This window comes from Centruroides vittatus, unplaced genomic scaffold (genome assembly GCF_030686945.1).
Source record: "Centruroides vittatus isolate TY-2023 unplaced genomic scaffold, ASM3068694v2 contig_2787, whole genome shotgun sequence".
In the NCBI taxonomy this organism is placed as follows: Eukaryota; Metazoa; Arthropoda; class Arachnida; order Scorpiones; family Buthidae; genus Centruroides; species Centruroides vittatus.
The window spans coordinates 272,567-292,925 of NW_027121767.1; the positions used below are offsets into that span (position 1 = coordinate 272,567).

General features: G+C 32.9%; 1 protein-coding gene across 4 annotated transcripts in view; it reads right to left on the reverse strand.

Moving 5' to 3' along the window:
• Window positions 1–13,990, reverse strand: part of LOC136972083 (serine/threonine-protein kinase Nek8-like) — a 33,646-nt gene extending 19,656 nt beyond the window's left edge. Inside the window, exons 1-9 of one of the 4 annotated variants that reach the window (XM_067266636.1) lie at window positions 13,878–13,990; window positions 13,597–13,802; window positions 13,467–13,522; window positions 4,520–4,696; window positions 1,975–2,024; window positions 1,722–1,803; window positions 1,421–1,632; window positions 1,283–1,341; window positions 1,014–1,201 (exon numbers count right to left, since the gene is read on the reverse strand). In XM_067266636.1, the coding sequence (XP_067122737.1) occupies window positions 1,014–1,201; window positions 1,283–1,341; window positions 1,421–1,632; window positions 1,722–1,803; window positions 1,975–2,024; window positions 4,520–4,696; window positions 13,467–13,522; window positions 13,597–13,802; window positions 13,878–13,924 (1,077 nt within the window). In that variant the 5' untranslated portion in view covers window positions 13,925–13,990. The remainder of the gene's footprint in view (window positions 1–1,013; window positions 1,202–1,282; window positions 1,342–1,420; window positions 1,633–1,721; window positions 1,804–1,974; window positions 2,025–4,519; window positions 4,697–13,466; window positions 13,523–13,596; window positions 13,803–13,877) is intronic. The other 3 variants (XM_067266638.1, XM_067266637.1, XM_067266639.1) reach the window with 3 other exon arrangements.
• Between the last annotated feature and the right edge of the window lie 6,369 nt (window positions 13,991–20,359).

The following is a 20,359-nucleotide window of genomic DNA, read 5'->3' on the forward strand; positions in this document are numbered from 1 at the left end:
GCTGTATGGAAATATCTTGTCATAACAAATGTATATTAAATGCAAAATTATGAAATTATATGAAACCATAATGTTTAATAAACAAGAACTGCTTAATCAAAGTTACAAAATTACAGTGTTTTCAAGCAGCTTCAACTTGTGACACAAAAATGTTTTTGAATGATTTTGGTATCCTTAATCAAGTAGCTTTTATGTATCAAAATTTAGAGTTTTAACATAATTTCTACACTTAAAAGTAACTAACATATCCTGATATTATACATTGACTTCATCACTGCCAGTTGGGCTGCAATTTGAAAAAATTGTAGACATATAATTTCCCACTGTCATCTGTCCACCTGTCCTTCCTTAATCTTGAGAACAGTGTTAGATAGATGAAAGTCAAGACCAGATACGAAAATTGAGCTGCACCTAAGCTTAACTATATAAGTCTGTTTGATGAAACCGTGTTTTGTTCTATAATTTAGACTTAATAAACACTAGTGTTGTGTGTTTTTTCTCAAAGACACTTGGCAAGTTTTCTATCAAATATCTTTATTCATTCTTTGAACCTGAATGAATAAAGATATTTGATAGAAAACTTGCCAAGTGTCTTTGAGAAAAAACACACAACACTAGTGTTTATTAAGTCTAAACTATATAAGTATTTCTGGTCTAGACTGGAAGTCATGCAATTTCAATTCAAAATTTTTCCCTGAATGGAGTTAAATAGTTGACCGACATGATACTGTTGTTATCAGGAAAAGTATGATGTACAGGGACAAGACACTACTAATTTGTAATGGAAAACATAATTTATTTAATTTAAAATATTGTATAAGAAAATGATTGTCACAATGCTGGGCTGCAATTTTTAATGTCACAATAAATTCAATGCTCATTTATTATCCTATTTTTAGAAACAAGTTTCTATAAATATATTTCTCTAATTGCATTCAAAATTTTCCATTTATTAAATTTCTGTATTTTTGCAAAGAGCAAAGATTTATTACATTTTATTATTGTAAATTTACCTCCCAAGATATAAGTAAACCATTTTTTGTTATCCCAACTTTCTGGTTTTCTCCTATTGCCACAGTTGTTATTTCGGTATCAGACATGGGAAGAGGAAGAAGAAATGGAGTCGAAACACTGTCGCCCCAACAATAGATTCGTGAGGAAGACATCTGAGACATATATTTTGCATTATGTGCAGAACAGTCTTATGAATAAAAATTACCAAAGAAAAATAATTAATTTAAAAACTTATATTTAATAATAAATAAAATAACAGTTTCTTTACCTAAATTATCTGTGACACTTCCAACTTGTTTAATTGCATTTTGTTTAGAAGAATTATTTCTATAACAGAAATAATTAATACATTATTAAAAGAAAATTAAACGACATCCAGATAAAAAACAAAAATGATTAAATTTACTTTCCGATACTTGATAACGAACCAATTGTAACATATAGACTAAAAATGGGAGTTATCATAATTGGATAAGCCATTATTTGATTGATTGTTGGACGCTTATTTGGATCCGTATCGAGCAGAGTCAGGAGAAGTTTCCGCAACTCTTTACTGTAGTGTTCGGCTACGGGAGCAAAAGAGCCGCGAATTATTTTCATCACAAGTGCTGGCAAATTCTGCAGACAAGCATCAAATAAATATACATTCAATTAATAATTAATCTTACTAAATATAAATTACTAAAAATCTTCATATAATTACTCACGGTTGCTTCAAAAGGTCGTTTTAAAGTTAATAATTCGTACAGAGTGCAACCAAGAGCCCAAATATCACTTTTTTGATTATATCTTGCTTTGGTCAAGATAAATGCATAATTATAGTAAATAGGACTAAATACCAGTTACAAATATTTTTATAGGAATTATTTAGAAATTGCAAATAACATTAAATTACTAATTTCATTTAATAAATTTATAATTATAAATCTAATAATACTTCTATTTATATGTTAAAGATACGGTTTTCCTTCGCAGAGCTCGGGCGAAATATAACAAGGCGTTCCGACAACCTAAAATTTAGAAAAGCATAACTCAAATATATCTTATTACAAATTAATTAGTAATGTAAGGTCTGTTTCATATTTATCTACACTTCTGGCAGGCCAGTTTATAAGTTTTTTATTATTGTTTTTGAACCACGATTTTGTAGATTTTCAGTTGTGTATGGGTGCATCATTTTGCAGGAAAGTCCAATTTGAGCCACAATAATGGGTCAGCTTCCGCTAAATGATCACAGAGCATGTTTTGATAATCCACCAAATTCATTTTTTGGGCTATAAATGCTAATTATGTTGTTCTGTTAAAGTCAAAACCATCTCATGTCATCACTGATCCACCATTTTGAAAATATCTCTTGCTTAAATCATGTCAGTAATAGATACAACAATGTGAGCCATACAGATTAAACTTCTTCTCATCACTAAACAGTATTTCAATCCATTCATTGCTCCAGCTCATGTATTTGCATGCCCAATTAAGTCTTCCTTGTGTGTATTGATGTTAAGTGGTAATTGTGACCGGGGGGTCTGCACCTCTTTGGTGTCACGTCAGGTCTGACACCACCGTGTCTCGGCTGACACGGAAGCCGCGGCGATTCTACGATCGGTCGCGCAAGCGGTCGCGTTTTTCGGGCGATTGGATTCGGGATGGAGGACAAGAGATAACAGAGGCCATTTTAACAAAACATAACGTATATTTAATTGGAACAGGATTCATGTACATTATCAAGGGTCTAGTGACGCGATTTCGAGAGAGAGAGCTTACAAACGAGTTCGCGTGGTGATAAATACCTTGTGAAAGGATATTCGTAGGTTCTGGCAACCAGAGGGCGACGTTCCAGTCTCGGCAAAAGTCTTAGTCCTGGCGTTGGGCCTACGATGATTTCGGTAATGGCGGTTGGAACTAATGGGTTCGGCGTTGCTCCCCTTAGTCCACGGGACTCTGCACAAAATCCCGGGAAGGTAGCGCACTACGTAAAAAGTACTGCTGCACGGGGGGTATCCGAGCAACAACTGCCCGAATTCTCGTAGTATTGTTGTTCTTTTCGATGCACTTTAGGGCGAAGGTGATGAGAATTGCATCTGAGAACTAAATAGAGAATACGTTCTCACGTAGAAAGTTGACAGTTAGTCGTTAGTAAGTGACAACAAGACGACAACTATGACGTCATGGAAAATATACTGGAGGTCCAAAATTCAGACACACACATAATCTAGTAGCTTTCTTTCTGTATTTTAGAATAGATGATTTATGTAAATCCCTCCATATAGTTATATGCTTCAAGGCAAGTCTATTTCCTTCTTTAATTTCCTATTGAAGAATTCCTATCAATTTTTTGGCATGACTCAACACTATTTGCCTACATGTCCAAGATGTCAATTTAGGTTTGGGTCCTGTCTTCCTTTTTAAAATGTCCTTTCTCTATCATCATGATTAATAATCACCTACAATTAATTTTTGTCTGTTAATGAGTGCAACAATTTCCATTACTGATTTTCCTGCTGATTTATTTACATCAATTGGTCCTTGTTCATAAAGGGATAAAATTTTTGTTCTCCCCATATTTAAAATTGCAGTTCATACACAGATCCTTAGGTCATAACAATTAACAATATCCATTTCAATAAACTTAAAATAGCAGTTTAAGGTTGAGAATTGATTAATTGACATTCAATTATTTGTAATGGAAAAAAATTAATTTGGATTTCAAATGATTCAGAGTTCAAATGGCCTCATGGAATGAATTAAATTCAAAGTATAAGGCACCACTGTATTTACTTTTAGAATTTAAATCAACTTTGAATTACTACATCCTAATACTCTTAAAAACAGATAAAGAAGTGGTCAGGAATGTAAGAATAGAAATTCTATTCTGATTTAAAGGAAGCAACATTATACTTTGGTTGTATTACTTGTTTCCTAAATAATAAACCTCCTTAAAATACAACATATAAAAACATCCATGCTGAAAGGAGAAAATATAATTTCTCCTTTCAGCATGGATGCAAGGAGAAATGGTCTGTTTTGTCAAACTCAAACAATCACAGTTTGACAAAGTGTTGTTTTGCCAGAGCATGGATTCAATTTCTCCTTTCACATGGATGTTTTTATATGTTCAAATTTAATATGAATATTTAGCACTTTAAACTTTAACAATCACAAAGTTTAAGTATTCATATTAAAATGATAAAGAAAACTTAACTGATTTTGGCAGTTCTTTGGGCATAGGAAGACACACAAATCAAGTATAAAGTATAATTTTGTTTTTCAAGTTAGTTTATTGACTTTGGATATTTTTACATTTACTTCCCTAATAAACTAAATATGAACATCAAAATGGAAATTTACATACATTATATTACATCAATTTTTCAGAAATTTACTTACCATTTCTTTTATTTCTGTCCATGCATCAAAAAATCAGAATTAAAAATTTGAGACCAGTTTAATATTAATATGCAAAATTCATACTAAAAAAAATATTAAATATATATATAAAACTTACCGTATAAGCTTTACTTTTGCTGCTCAAAATTTTTGATATTCCAAAATCACCTATTTTAATGACATTCTTTTTTTCACTTAAAAGAATATTATGAGATTTTAAATCTCTGTGAAGAATTTGTTGGGAATGGACGTGATGTAGAGCCAAAACTATTTGAGAGAAATAATATAAAACTTCCTGAAATTAAAGTAAATATAATAAATTAGTTATTAGAAAAACAAATATCATTAACAAATTCATTTTCTTTAACATTTTTTAGTTACGTATTGAAATATGTTCTCAGTTTCATATGTTCTTACTTTCTTAAACCAATGCCAGTTTCACAATCGGTTTGACCCTAGAAACATTCTGCATGTTTGAATTTGGGTGGGTATCAACTTAGTGAGAATTGTCTTGTCACATTTATAAATACAAATAGTACACCTGAATTACAGATGAATGGTGGTACTGGTTAGATGGTCAAGGCATTTAAAGCATCACCTGCCTGGAATTTAATCTGGGTAATTGAAAAATTCCAGAAATTATTCTGAGGTGGCCTCATCCCTCACCACCCAGCTACCCCGTTGCGGGTCTGGTCAAACCCATAATGGGTTTGACAAAAGGCCCTCTTTGTGCCCTAGGGCAAATTAAATTTAAAAAAATAATACTTGTTATATGCAACTAAAGTGACTTGTATGCAACTATAGTGACTTATATATGCAAATAATAATACTTATAGTGACTTGTTATATGCAACTATTAGAAAGGAAGAAAATTATTTGATTATTCCATGTTAATTATTTTTGTAGTGATGAGCAGGTCCCCTTTCTTGTGGCATTCCTAAGCAATTGCCTGTGATACATAAAGATGAAACTGGGACTGCCACCAACCTTTCAATTATTGATCAGTTCTGTCCTGTTTAACTAAATTGAAATTGATAACTCAAATCTGCATCAATGATTGAAAGGTTAGAGGCAATAATTGTTTTAGTTTCATTAGGAACAATTATGCACTGCCATGTAGTTAAAACAAATACTACTATATACAAAGTTCCTACTCAAACCTTTGTTTTAAAATTCCATGACTTTCCCTGACCAACTTTGTACAACTTCTCGACCTTCACGTTCCTTACAGTAAAGCATGCTGACAACATAAAACAGCATATGACCTGCTATGCAAATATGCTATTGCTTCTTCAACTTTTAAATTAGTTATCTTTTATAATTAACAGTTACATAATTTTTGTAATTGCTGAATAATTAAAATTGAAAATAAAATGTTTTATTAAATTAAAATCATTTATCATATTATTAATCTATAACCTTAATACAGCTGTGTTAAAACTTACAAATGACAATTGATATTGCCATATATTATATTTGGGAGTTAGTTTGATCCCCTGACATTTTGCAATGCTCTCCTCTCTGTTGCATTTTATAATTCTTTGCATAAATAATATTAGTTTTTAAAATTAATCTACACTATCAGTAAATAGAAGTAAATGTATGTAATAATTACATAAACATTAAACAAAATGAAAAAAATACACAAAGTGATTACAATTTATAAGGTCTGATTTTGAGTGATTTTAAAATAGAATCTTACAATGCAATAGAATAATAAGTAAAAAATGTAAAAATTAAAATTAAATTTTGGCTGATGATATTTACATCAAAATACATATAAATAAAATATGTCAAAGCTACAAAATTGTCTTTGTGTTCCATTTAATGACAGAACACATTAACATTAACAGGGTTCTGACAAAATTATGTTAAGAACCCTTTTATGGATACTTTATGTCAATATTGATGTATTAATTTGAAAAATTTGTTATAGCAAGTTACTGTAAACCAAAGAAGAACCATCAGGTCCGAAACACAAAAGCAGAGTGTACACATGAAAATAAAGATATTTTGTTTTGATTTTTCTGACTAAGTTCTCCTCTATTTGCTATACAGAAACTACACCAGTGTAATAAGTCCTGTTAATAAACAAAGTCCAAAGTAGACAAGGATAAAAACAGAAATCAATAAAAGTACATAGAAGCAAAAAAGAATGAACACAAAGACAATTTTGTAGCTTTGATATATTTTATTTATTTATATTTTGATGTAAAAATTAAAATTAACTCATTTGGTATGGTTTGTAAAGTTTAACAAACTAGTTAAGAACTTGGTCTTTAGGTATAGTAACAAAAAAAAATTGACGAATAGCACTTGTGTATTCTATAAATTTCTACTATACATACCCCACACAATAAGTCAACATTTCACTGTAATGGTTTTAATATTTTTATTATCAACAATGCATCTTTATTTAAATTGTAAAAGAAAAATTTCGTCCAGTTTTTGAAAAATTGTACTATGTGTCTTTAAGAACAAAACACCCTAATGACATGCATTAACCTAGTGCTTCTCAAACTTCACCTTCTGGTTCAACTCTATCACCCAGCAACTCTATCAACTCTATCCCGGTTGCTTAGGAACGGGAAAGATCCAGTGGACGTTGATAGAGCGCTGGGTGTATATAGAATTCCACTCCAAGACGATAGATTCGATAGGGATCTGGTGTATATCGGTTCCACAAAAAAATCCCTTGGGCAACGCATCCGAGAGCATAAAACGGATATCGAGAAGAAAAAGACCAATACTGCCTTAGATGCAATATGCCAGTGAAAACGACATTACACCCGGGCTGCAGCACGCAACCCTGATGCAGAGAACCAAGCAGGTACACCACCTTAAGTATTTGGAAGCACTAGAGATCTTTAAAGCTGACTGCCTAGGCCTTTCTATCAACTTTAAGGATGAAAAGCAACTTTCGAAGGCATGGCAAGAGATGTACGACCCAGCGTTGTAGCCGCCGACGCATGCGCAACGATGTTTGTTTATAGTACACATCTGGTGTGGGGGGGTTGGAATGCATCCGTAACGGGAGTTTAGAACTTAGGGTCACTCTGTACTTGGATCCCACCTGAAGGAGGTCCTAAGGGGACCAAAAACGTTTGTGGATAACTGTGCTTTGCGAAGCTATCTAAGGTTATTAGAGTTGACACAAATTTAATTTATTGCATATGTAGTACAAAGTACTTCATAGTAAGTATAACAGTGTAGTATAAGTATTGTTAAGTTTCTGCCCGTTCTAACATGCTCTATAGCTAGCTGAAAGTTTTTTTCAGTCCAAAAACCTTTTTGAAAAGTCCTTATATAATTTCTATGCATATCCTGCAATAAAATGAGAAAACATAAATTTATTTAAAATAGGCGTATTGGAATTCAATTAACAAAAAATATGCATGTTACCCCATGAAAAATGTGGCATCTTTTCTATGTGTCAGGGTAAGATGCCTACGTTGTAGTGTTCTAGCATGTCTGATCAGGATCGGCGGTAGCTCACAATGGAAACTTTAGAACCTTAACTACATCACACATTAATTCTGCAATTTTTAATAAATTCTATTTTAACTTTTAGTTTTAAAATGATTCTAGAAACATTTTACAACAAAAACTTCGTTCTTATCTTGCTTTTATTCTTCTCAGACATAGAAAATGAGGTAATGGTATCCAACTACAACTTTCCGCACTCAATATTGGCCCAACGATTCATCATACAAACACATGACAATATCTGACATCACCGTTTGAAAATATCAAAAAGTAGGCACCTTTCCTGCTTACCATCTTACCCCAAATCACTCTATATGTTGCAGTCAAAACCAATTTTTAGTTAGGATGCGTTTTATCTAGATGAAACTAGTTTATACTGGATGTCTTTGTTAAAACCCGTTTTGTCTAGTTAAAACTAAATTTACTGCTAGTCAAAAATGAATTTGAGTTAAAACTAGTTTTAACTAGACAAAACGGGTTTTTAACAAAAACATCCAGTTGTTTCAACTAGTTAAAACGTGTTCTAACTAAAAACGGGTTTTGACTGTAACATATATATGATTTAATTTGAATTTTCCAAACTATGTAATAATAATTATTAATTAGCTTATAAATTATGGTTTTATTTTGTGTGCAATAATTTTTGGGAAATTTGGGTCCTGAAAATATTCTGCATGCCTTTTCATAAGCTACATTGTACTACATTACTTCATGCTGTTGCAGATGGCTACACTTGGTCTACTTTATTGTGAATAAAAAGAATCAACAAGGCTGCCAAGGAGACAAATTCCTTGACTTTTTCCAAACACTAATAAAAATCCCTGACTTTCCAGGTGAGTAGGATATATCCTTGTATATCAAAGCCAAACATACTATTTTCTTCTTCACTTTAATCAAAATATATTTATTTTGATTAAGTATTAAAAAATTGCTTATTTTCAGCAATTTCACACAAGTGAAAAATACAATAATATAAATTGTTCATTCTGAAACTTCAAAAACATTTAATTCCAAATTCTTTGAGAGAATCCATTTCTGAGAGAATATTTCATATTCATTCAAATTTTTTATATCATGTTTTTTGCCTTTAAAACTAAACTTTTGATTGTCCAAAATCTTTCCATTATTCTGTATTTTTCAAAAATAATATTCTAATAAAGCAACCAATGTGAAGTTTACATTTACTAATTGAAATTGTTAATACACACAAAACACAGAAAGAACTAAAGAATATTATTGTTTTGAGCAAATTATTCTGACACTGTTTTTAATAATAATAGAATCTTAATACAAGTACAGTACATAGAGGAAAATGATATCATTTTCATTTCAAGGTAAGACAGAATATTAAGTAATATGTAATCCTATCAATAATTGAATGAAATGTTTCGGTTCTTGATGTAATTTAAAATAACTAAATGATAGTTTAACATTACACTATTTGATATTAATAAAACAATGACAAAGATATAAATGAATTTCGTCATTCTTATGTAAATACAAAATAAGCACAATTAAATGCCTATGAATTTTTAAAATAGGATAACTTGTGAAGATAATTGATACGATTTTAATTCATATTCAGTAATGTTGATTATATCTTGAGATTTTTCAATGATTATAATATTGGGTTATTAGGAAAGTAATTTCATTTTTCTACCACCAGAAAAATTAGTTGTATTTTACTCACCAATTTCATTTGAAACCATATTGTCATTATATATTTTGACAGTGGACATTTCAAGGCTTGCTTGTAAAAAATTTTGTTTGAATCTGCGCAATTGTTTTTTATTTGGTGTCCCATCTAATATAGAAAATCGAAAGCAGCATTTTCAGCATATTTTGCTTTTTTATTACTAAATAAATAAAAATGCTGTTCAAGCAAGAAAAAACTTTTGTGATGTGTATGGAGAAGGTGTGTTGACAGAATGACAGTGCCAAAACTGGTTCACAAAATTTCATTCTGGCAATTTTGATATTGAAGATGCACCACGTTCTGGAAGCTGAAGAAGACAAAATAAAGGTATTGATTGAAGCAAACCGCCGAATAACAACATGAGAAATTGCCAAGAGATTAAATTTGTTGAACTGAACCATTTATGATCACTTGAAACGACTTGGTTTCGTTTCAAAGCTTGATATATGGATTCCACATAAAGAAAGATGCTCTCTTTGGTGGGATTTTAAGGAACTTGTTTTGAGTTTCTACCAGACAATTCCATAATTGATTCAAAAATGTACTGCCATCAAATGGACAAATTGAGTGATACTATCAAACAGAACAGGCCAGAATTGATCAAAAGAAAAGATGTAGTCTTTCACAGTGGTAATGCCAGACCATACACAAGTTTGGTAATTCATCAGCTGTTACAAGCTTGAATGGGATGTGTTATCACACCCACCATATTTGCCAGATCTGGCACCTTTGGATTATTACTTGTTCTGGTCTTAACAAAATTTTTTAAACAACAAAACATTTACTTCAAATGAGGATGTCAAAAATCACTTGGATCAGTTTTTGTAAGCAAAGATCAAAACTTTTATGAACGTGGAATCATGCTATTACCAGAAAGATGGCAACAGGTATTTGACCAAAACAATCAATATATAATTCAATAAAATATTTATATATTATAAGAAAATTGGTTTTTTTTTCGCCCACGAAAAAATAAACAAAATTACTTTCCAAACCTAACTAATAACATAATACACAATTTGCTTGCTAAAAACAATTTTTAAATTAATGTTTTTAAACTAAAACCAAAATGCATCTTTAATGTGTAAAAATTGTAACCTCATTAGAAAATAGCACCAACAAATACAAGAATTCATAATAAAAATATGAATTATCTGCAATAAGATTTTTGTTTTGTTTTACTTTAGCAACTTCAGATTGAAAACATACAAATAAACTTGCAAAATCAATTTCAATTAGTAGGGGATCCAGAAGTATATACAGTGGGTGATTGGTTAACAAACAGTTTGGACTGCAAACAAATCAGATACTGAACACTTTCACGAAAGATTTTTGTTTGGATAACAAATATATGTTTGGATGAATACCTCACAGAACAAACACAAGAAGTAATGTAAAATAACGAATACCAATTGGTCTTCCCTTGTCTCCAGGTGACAATTCAAAATCTTTTGGAGCATGAGAGATTGATGCTTGACCTGATATCGATTGAACAGTATTCTTCCAAACTGAAACTGCCCCTTGTAATTCCAGCCTTTCGTTTAGCTTTCTGACAGAAAGAGAATTTTTTTATAGTCTTTGCAAGACTGTTGGGCACTTGTTTTGTGTTGGTTTTTATTTTCAAAAGGTGAGAGTTTAACTGTTCCGTTGGAAATTTCATCCGAGCCTCACATTTACATAATTTTTTTGTGTGCTAGTTGATTTCTGTTCTCTGAATTTTGGTAAGTACTTTTCTAAACTTTTTATTTAAAAAAAACTGATAATATTATGGAGCCTAAAATGAGTGGAGTGTCAAGAACCATGCTCAACATAGAAACCAAGCAAGAGATAATAGTCAAGGTAGAGAGTGGGCAGAAGATGTCTGATGTTGCTAGGCAGTATGGCTTGAACAGGTCTACAGCTGCACAACCTTAGCTAAGAAAGATATTTACTCCTTTAGCTGCTTGAATCATCTGAAGATTCAAGCAGCTAAATGAGTAATGAAAATTACATCTGAGAAACAAAAACACACAACCATATTGCAGATAGTCCAATAAACCATATTTTCTATCATCGATGTTAAAAACATCTTGAAATTCAAACAAATTTTAGTTTTTTGTGTCAATGGAGAAGGATTTAAGCGCTGCAGCCCTACCCTTGGATCTACCACTGATTTTAATGTTCCATTATTATTTTTTCAATCTAAGACAAGCAAAAGTATTCATTGATATAAGTTTGTATTTTTACTTTCATTTTATGTATTGTCATTGGTGTCTCCTAACAAATTTTCAAGCTCAAAAGATTTAAAATATTACAATAATATATAAGAACTGAAATTAGATACAGTATATCTCAGTGGATAAGATGATAGTTGAATCATAAAAAAAGACCCCAAAAATCTGGGGTTGTCTTATAGGACAGATACAAAAAATTAGATTGAAATTTATATAAATTAAAACCATTATAAAAAAAACGGACAAACCGTAATTATTTACTAATAGAGAGTAGGGTATGTGCACAAAATAGAATAGCCCATACAACGTTTTTGTAAATAGTCAAGGTCATTACCCAAATGCCGAATCAGTGCGAATGCTTGCAACAATCACAAGGCAGTGCTGCCAGATGCAAGAAAATAAATGTGTTTATTTGAAAAATTACAAATAGGACATAATTCCGTATATGCTATACAGTATTATTATTCAGATGATGATCGCTGATCTAAACTAAATTCATAGGCCGTTGATAGTTTGGGGTCATCTTATAGGACAGATATAAGCTAAAACTACAAAACTTTGACAAAAATTTATACCTCGTCTTATCTGAAGATTGTCTTATCCGCCGAGATATATGGTAATTGATATTTTAAATGAAAGTAACAGTTTCTTGTTTTCATTATTCTAAAACCTACATTAATATAAAGGGTGTCCCAAAATTCATGCAAGAAGTAATTTTCATAGAAAACACAATTAAAAATTGTAAATTTTTATTGATTCATAAAGTATACAGTATGGGGTTATGTATGGAATAGCATATTGGGTAAATGGCCTCCATGGCTTTGCTGGAACATAAGCACTATTTTGTTGAAATTTTCCACGACCGTTTTGCATAAATGTGGCAGAATTTCATCGATACAACGCTCAATTTCCTCCTTCAAGACATGAGCGGTCATGGGCTTGAAGGCTTATATAAACCTTAGACTTCAAAAAACCCCAAAGAAAAAAGTCCAATGGTTTTAAATTGCATGATTTGGGCGGCCAATTCTGATCACCAAAACGACCAGGAAATGACTCATGCAGTAATTGAATTGTTTCTTGGGCTGTATGGCACGTGGCACCATCTTGTTGAAACTACATTGCAAGATATGGATGTGGACTGTCGTCCACATCCATATCTTGCAATTTAGACACAAAAACTGGATTATTATGTTATGATAGTGAGCACCATTAACTGTTGTTGCCTGACCGAAGAAGAATGGTTCGATGATGCCTTTAGCCCAAAATTCACACCAGTGACACGTGGATACATTTGTTTCTTAACAATTACTCGTGGATTTTCTGAACCTCAAATGCGGCAATTTTGTCGATTAACATTTGTATGAAAATTGCGAACTGTAGCTGCCAAACCTTCATTATTTTTAAAATAAAAACGTGTTGTTCTTTCGTGTAGTGCTCCATTTTTAATAACCCTGAACTGTCAGCTGTCTTTTTTTTTTTTTCTTTTTCGTTGGCAACACTTTACTGCACAATGCATAAATGGCACAAAATTCAAATCTTGTGTGAATTTTGGGACACCCTGTATAAGAACTGTTAATATATAGAAGACTAACAGAACGGAGTACAGAATAGTTATTCTTCTATTCTGTACTCTGTTCAAGTTGATTATGAAATTATTTACATTTCCTTACCTCTTCAGATAATAATTTTCCTTCTCTCTGTTGCAAATAGTCATATAATGTTCCTCCTGTATATATAAACATATACATTCTTCAATATTTTTGTCGTAACTTACGATATTAATCATTTGATAACACATACCTGGAGCATATTCCATAACAATAACAATAGATTGTTCTTCTAGGAAATTTTCATAATAAGCGATAATATTCGGATGCTTTAATCTGGACAGAACTTTGGATTCGTTAAGCGAGACCAATCTTTCTTCTTTAGTCATTTGATCAACACAGATTTGTTTAACTATAACCAACATTTTGTCGGCAATTCTACGACAAAGATACACAGTTCTGAAATAATAATCATTTTATATATTTAAATAATATAAATATTAAGAATTAAATCCAATAATTTATTCTACCAACCCATAAGCGCCTCTTCCCACTGTACGGATTTTCTCGTATTTCTCCATCTTCCCAATACCAGAGTCTGCCAATACATTCACATCGCGTAAACATGTGGCTTCCCACCAAAACAAGATCGGAGGTACCCTCTAGCGGAAAAATATTTTGTAAATGTCAAAATTTAAATTACAATATATTTATTATCGACTCGTATAACTTTGTTCTCTAATTATTGTTAGAGAAAATTTTAATAAAAAAATTTGACACGCTGAAACAATATGTCGCTTCTTTTTAATTTCCATAGCAATGATTTTGCGCTGGACTTTTGGAGGAGCAGAGTGGAGTTAATTTTTATACACGTTCGGTTTATCGAGCGAGGAATAGTGTAATTCACGAAAAAAAATTCGATTATGTAAACCAGTGGTTCCCAACCTTTTCTAGGATGCGGAACACTTTTGTGAGCAATTTTTTTTAGCGGAACACTTACTTAAGTTAATATGAAATACATAAGCTTGTCATCAGTTATTTTATTAGAATTGAGCAGTTATAATTCAAAATCTCTACTCATATTATTAACGCCAATTCTAAGACAGGAAAAAATATACCTAAATAACTTTAATGGAAAACTTGTGCCTGATGTTTGTTTTTACATATTTCATTCAGTTTTTTTCATTGCCTTTACCTTATTCGAAACAGTAGTACACTCCATAAGTACGAGTCGTACATATATATTTAAGTTTATGAAAATTTTATGATTTTAATTTTTTTATATTCGGCGGCTCGAATACGATTGTACACTTTCCGATTTGCGACAAAATCTGCGGAACACTTGGAAGATGCTTACGGAACACCAGTTGGGAACCACTGATGTAAACAGTTTTTTTTATTTTTTGACTACTTTCAAGGCCTTTTGCCCCACTGTGTGACGCTCGAATCGACGGTGGGCGTCTCTAAGACTACAGTTACTGTGGATACGAATTCTGACGAAATCTTGTTCTGACGGGTACGTCCGAAATCCTCGTCAGAACAAGGTGGGTACACTGTGCTCGTTTTCTGATAGTCGTTTCTGCCTCCCAGCAAAATGGACGAACTTGATGAGTTTTATTTTCTTGAAAGTCCGTTGATTAAGTTATTGTTGATAGGTGGTGGGAAAACAGAGCATGTTAACCACTTATTTTCCACGAGAGACGATAAGGGTGAGCTGCAATACTGCTAGTGTTGATTTCTTGAGCTACTTTCTCTCACTTTTGCCGAGAAATATCTCTGTTGTGATAGTTTTTGTCTTTCATGTCCCACAAACACCTATTCTCGAACACAAGACTAATCAATTTATTAATATCCATGTTGAAAAAACCAAAACACTCAAAATTCAACGTCAGAACGCACGAAAAAATCAAACTCGTTTGAACGCTCGAATGGTTCTGATTACATCGTGCGCGTTCTGACATGCCTTTCGCTGCCAAAGTAAACGCTCTCATTGGAAAACAGGTATTTGTTTGTTCGGACGAACTCGTCAGAATTCGCATCCACAGTAACCGTAGCCTAAGTTTTCGAGCAGACGGGTTGCGGTTGGGCAGAAGCTACACGACTATATCGCCCCGACAGGATAGCGGATAGAGCGGTGAAAGACTGAAGTATATACGATGATAGGGACAGTTGACTTGTTAACGCTGTAGATTAGATGATAGATGGAACAGTGTCGCTCCCTTGTAACGATAGTGTTTCGAGTATTCGTTGAAGGAATTTAATATACGTAGACTTGTTTTATTTTTAATATTCACAAGGCAGTCACTAATCTCATTGATGCCGCTGTCTTGAGAGTGCGAAGTTGTCAAAAGAAGACTTCTGATTCCCTGGAAATGACACACTCATCCACTCTGTGCAGGGAGGTATCAGTTTTGGAGGGGCAATGGGGACATTTGTAATGGCTGGAAAGATTCCGTTTGTGCAGGAAGTGGTTGGTGAGGAGAGAGTTGGTGCGAATTCTATTGTTCTAGGTATACTTGCCTAGATCTTCGTAACTGGGGTCGGATATATTATCCAGCCATGGATAGGTAGCCCTTTTGGGATACGCTATCCAGAGCTGGTTCATTTTATCTTTTATTTCATGTTTGCTGATGGGGAGAAAATCTTCTGGGAAGACAACATATGTATTGATAGAGATGGGTTGCTCTTGGATAGCTTATCAACTTTTTCGTTGATGGAGATACCTGCATGCCCGGAACTCCATATTCAGAAGATGCTGGGGATGCTCGGTTTATTAAAGTCAACCGCATGGAAGATAGCTTGAAGGCTAGCATAGTCTTTGGCCGCGAAGATGTTCGCTTCAGGGTGAAGGGATGTTATTCGTTACGTCGATGTAAGGGAGAGGACAAACTCATTATTCTTAGAGCCGTCAGTAGCCGTCAGTCACTTCACAATTCTGTTGTTGAATCCAATCGTTGAAATTGGCCTGTAGAACCTCAGAGGGAAGGAGGGCTGTTGAAAAGATAGGCCGTTCGTGCAGATGAGAGGTTTGTTGATATCTTTGGAGCGGATGTTGTACTGGATGCAGCTATCTTGGGTAATATGATGATGAATCCAGGCGCGAGCTGTTTGGATTAGAGGGATTTTTATGAGAGAGATGCCTGCGTCAGAGTGGATGAAGTGCAATATCACACTAAAAAGCGGGTCGGTGTTATTTTTCTTGGAGTATGTGCTGTACTGATTGATGATGCGATGGTGGAACCTGGTGGCTATGTTGGTTTTGTTAGCAATGCGAAGGGTGATGATGATGTTGGAGGAGTAGGGAAGGCCAAGACGAATCTTGAGATATTGGTTCTGAATGATTTGTAGAGTTTGATTTGATTCTTCGTCAGATGAATGATGCCAGGAATTATGTAATCGGCAAGACTATCTATGGAGCTTTCAGCAATGGCGGAGGTCGGATGGGCTGCCCAGTGGCGTCGCGGGGCGAAAGAAAATTTCGCCGTCCCCTTATTTAGATATCTCAATTGAAAAGACTAAAATATACAGTAATTCTAAAGAACTTTTCAGCAAGAACAATCATTATTATTGTGTATTGTACAGGTTCAAATCTTTACAAGATATTATTATTATTATTTATTGTGAAATTTTGCCGCCCGGGGCGGGCCGCCCCTGCTGCCCCCACTACGCTACGCCACTGGGGCTGCTGCCACTTTTCTGGAGCAAAAAATTTTAATCATCTTTTCAATGTGACTAATAGGAATGGAGCGATTGGCTAGTGACGCAATAAGCCTCACGATAATTGTATTTAATAGAAAGGTTGAGGCGCAAGTACAAACGTTAAACTTGTACGGCAAGCAGAAGCACACGTCTGACGTTTGAACCAAATAGTTTATTACGACAATAGTAGAAACTTCTGAAAACTGGCGACAAGCTTCTGCCCGCCATCTAGTGGTTCGAGGAGACAACTACACCACTTCACTTGTACCGCGTGTATGAGGAGACGTTTTTGGGTATTAGTATAAAGTTTTGAACATTTTTATCTCTCACAATAATTAGAATGGCCGGAAGAGGGGTTATTTGCGCTATGTATGGCTGCTTTAAGATACAAAGTGATCGCAAGTCGTTTTACAGATTCTCTAAAACAAACAAGTGTAAGTAAATTAATAAGCAATTCGATTGTTCTCATTTATATCAACATTCTCCCTTTAAAATATCATCATTCAACGTATGTGTTTATATTGATTTTCATATGCACTCAATGGGTTATTAAGAACAGGTTTTGAAGACGAAAGGGACAGAATATTTAGATAGAAATTATGTCGTGTGTTTCGACCATTTTACTGAAAAAGATTATCTTCAGAAATATCAGCAATATTTCAAAACAATTTTAATATATTTTTGATACAGAGCCCATATGGAATTAAAACTAAATTAATTAGTATTAAAGAATGCAAATATTAAAGGTGTTTGTGACAATTGTATTAAATTATTGGCAGATAAGTATTTAAAAATCGTTATTAAAGCATGTGACAAAAAATAATGATTCGTCTGAAAATTTTCTGAGAACAAAAAATGCTAAATTAAAGATTTCACATATGTAATAACAGTATTATCCATGACCTGTATGATCAAACTGCTCACATAATGCATCTTGATATACATGATATTTTTACATTAAATTGAAACACATTGAACACAAATATGTTTTATTTTAAAAAAAATTGTTTCAATTTAATAAAATTAATTTAAAACCTCAGATTCTCAGATTTTAATTTTAAAAATCTGCTCTTATTGCATTTGATTTGTTTTATTGGTATTATTTCCTTCCTTTAAATCACTATCCATCCACGTTTCTTACTAAATAAAATTATAATTCTGTTTTAAGATAAATATTTTATTATCTTGTTGTCTATATTTTATTATTTCGTTGCATTTTTGCAAGTTTTGTTAGACTTCGCATAGTCTGCGGTGTTAGTGTCTCCTACAGAATTATAATAAGCTATTATGAAAGACAAATATATGTAAATTCTATAGGACTTCACATCACTTGCAAAAAACAAATTGAATTAAATAATTTCTGGATTAAAATAGCCTGTTTCTTTACATTATTATTCGTAAATGCTTAAATAATCATTATTTTAATAAAATAGGTCATAATTTTAACCACAAACACAAAAAAATGAAGTTTAATCCGATCGTCTACTCGCCATTCTAGACGTAGCGAACGCCATTATCAACCTAGAATTGCCAGATGGCGGCGCTCGAACGTCCGAGGTACACGTTTTGGGCTGAAAACGAAAAACGACGGCCGCAACCTCTATAGTGTTTGTGTTTCGTAGCTTTTGTGGTGTGATATTTCAGTTTTAGAGTCATGCCAACTTAATGACTTGTCTACAAGGAACTAAATCTCTAGAGACATGGTGCCTTTCATTGCGCAAATATTTTTGAATATCGTACTGGTTAAAATTTAAACAAGTGCCAATTTTCAAAAAATTTGCAGTATTAGAAATGCCTTGCCTGCAATGTATTTTATTAGCTTGCAAAGAGCTACCCCGAATTAATAAGTTAATATTAAGGTCAAATGGTCAAACGATTAAAATGGCAGCCAACCGCTCTGAGATCCGGGTTCGTCCGCACGGGTTAAAATACCCGAGGAATTTTTTTTATCAGTCGGTCTAAAAGTAGAGCAGTTAACAATCTCGAAAAGTATGAAAAAGGTTCTTATAATCGAGAATATACAGTTGTATCCAAGCAAAATCTTCCGAAAATCCGTACTGTCACAAATTTAGCCCTTTCCAACCTAAATAAATAGTGTGACCTTTAGGCGTTAGTAAGATTTATTCAAAGACAGAGGTAAAGATGGCCTACGTAAGCAGTTAAACTTATATATTTTAACGCAAATTACTAACCTAGTGCATATTTATCCGCATATATTGCAATTTGAAATGCAAATAAATCCGGCTCTTAGTGATGAAGTATTATTTCAATGACTTCAGCAATTTTCATAAAAAATTTTGGAGTTTCTTGTATCCAAACAAAATTAATAAAATGCCGATTTATAACTGTATTCGGTTCCTATTATTTCAAAAAGTAAGGATTCCAAAATTGACAGTTTATTTTATTTCGTCCAATACAATACTGTATTTACAAAGTTTGGGAATTAGTAACAAAAATCTTAGTGGTGGTAATGGATGTTATGAGGAAGGAGGCCTTACCTCTCATAAGTGATGATTATGACATGAAAAAATGATCGGTAAGCAAAAATTGTAAGGGGCATTTTCTATCACAACACAGTTCAAAAAACAAAATTGGCACCTCCAATTAATTGGACAAAAAGCTATCAGAATAATCTATTCTTATTTTGTATTAGCGCACTTTTCTCAAACATGGACTTAAAATTAATAACGTGAATCCATGCAAGGAAAGCTAGAGCTTCTTTAAATAAGTTTCACAAAAACCTTTCACTCTTTCTCTAGCAGTTTCTTAAGTCCATTAGGTAAGAGGATAAACGTATTCGGCCATTTTAAATGGCCTTTTTCGGGTGCTATAACATTGGAACGTCAGTTAGCGGCTATTCGAATGACGTCATTGTTTACAAAAGTTTCTTCTTTCTTATGACGTCATAGCTTAAAACACAAGTTTAAGAGACAGACATGGATAAAATTGAAAACAAAATAAAGTAAAATGAGTTTAACGACTTTAAACAAACGACAATTGCAACTAAGATTAAAACATTAGATTAAATAACGAAAAAATTTGAGAGAAATGATGTTCCAATGTTATAGTACTTGAAGAAGTCCACCTAAAATGGCTGAGAACGTTTGTTCTCCTACCGAATGGACTTCAGAAACTGCTAGAGAGAGTGAAAGGTTTTTGTGAAACTTAACATGTATACATAGATCCTGTATTAGTACAGTATTTGTAGGCATATATATAAAATCAAAGAGGGAGGGATCTGTTATGTTTGAAATGCATATTGTGAAATAAGTATAGGATTATTCATCAAGTTGTCTCTCCAGATCATTCTGTTCCAT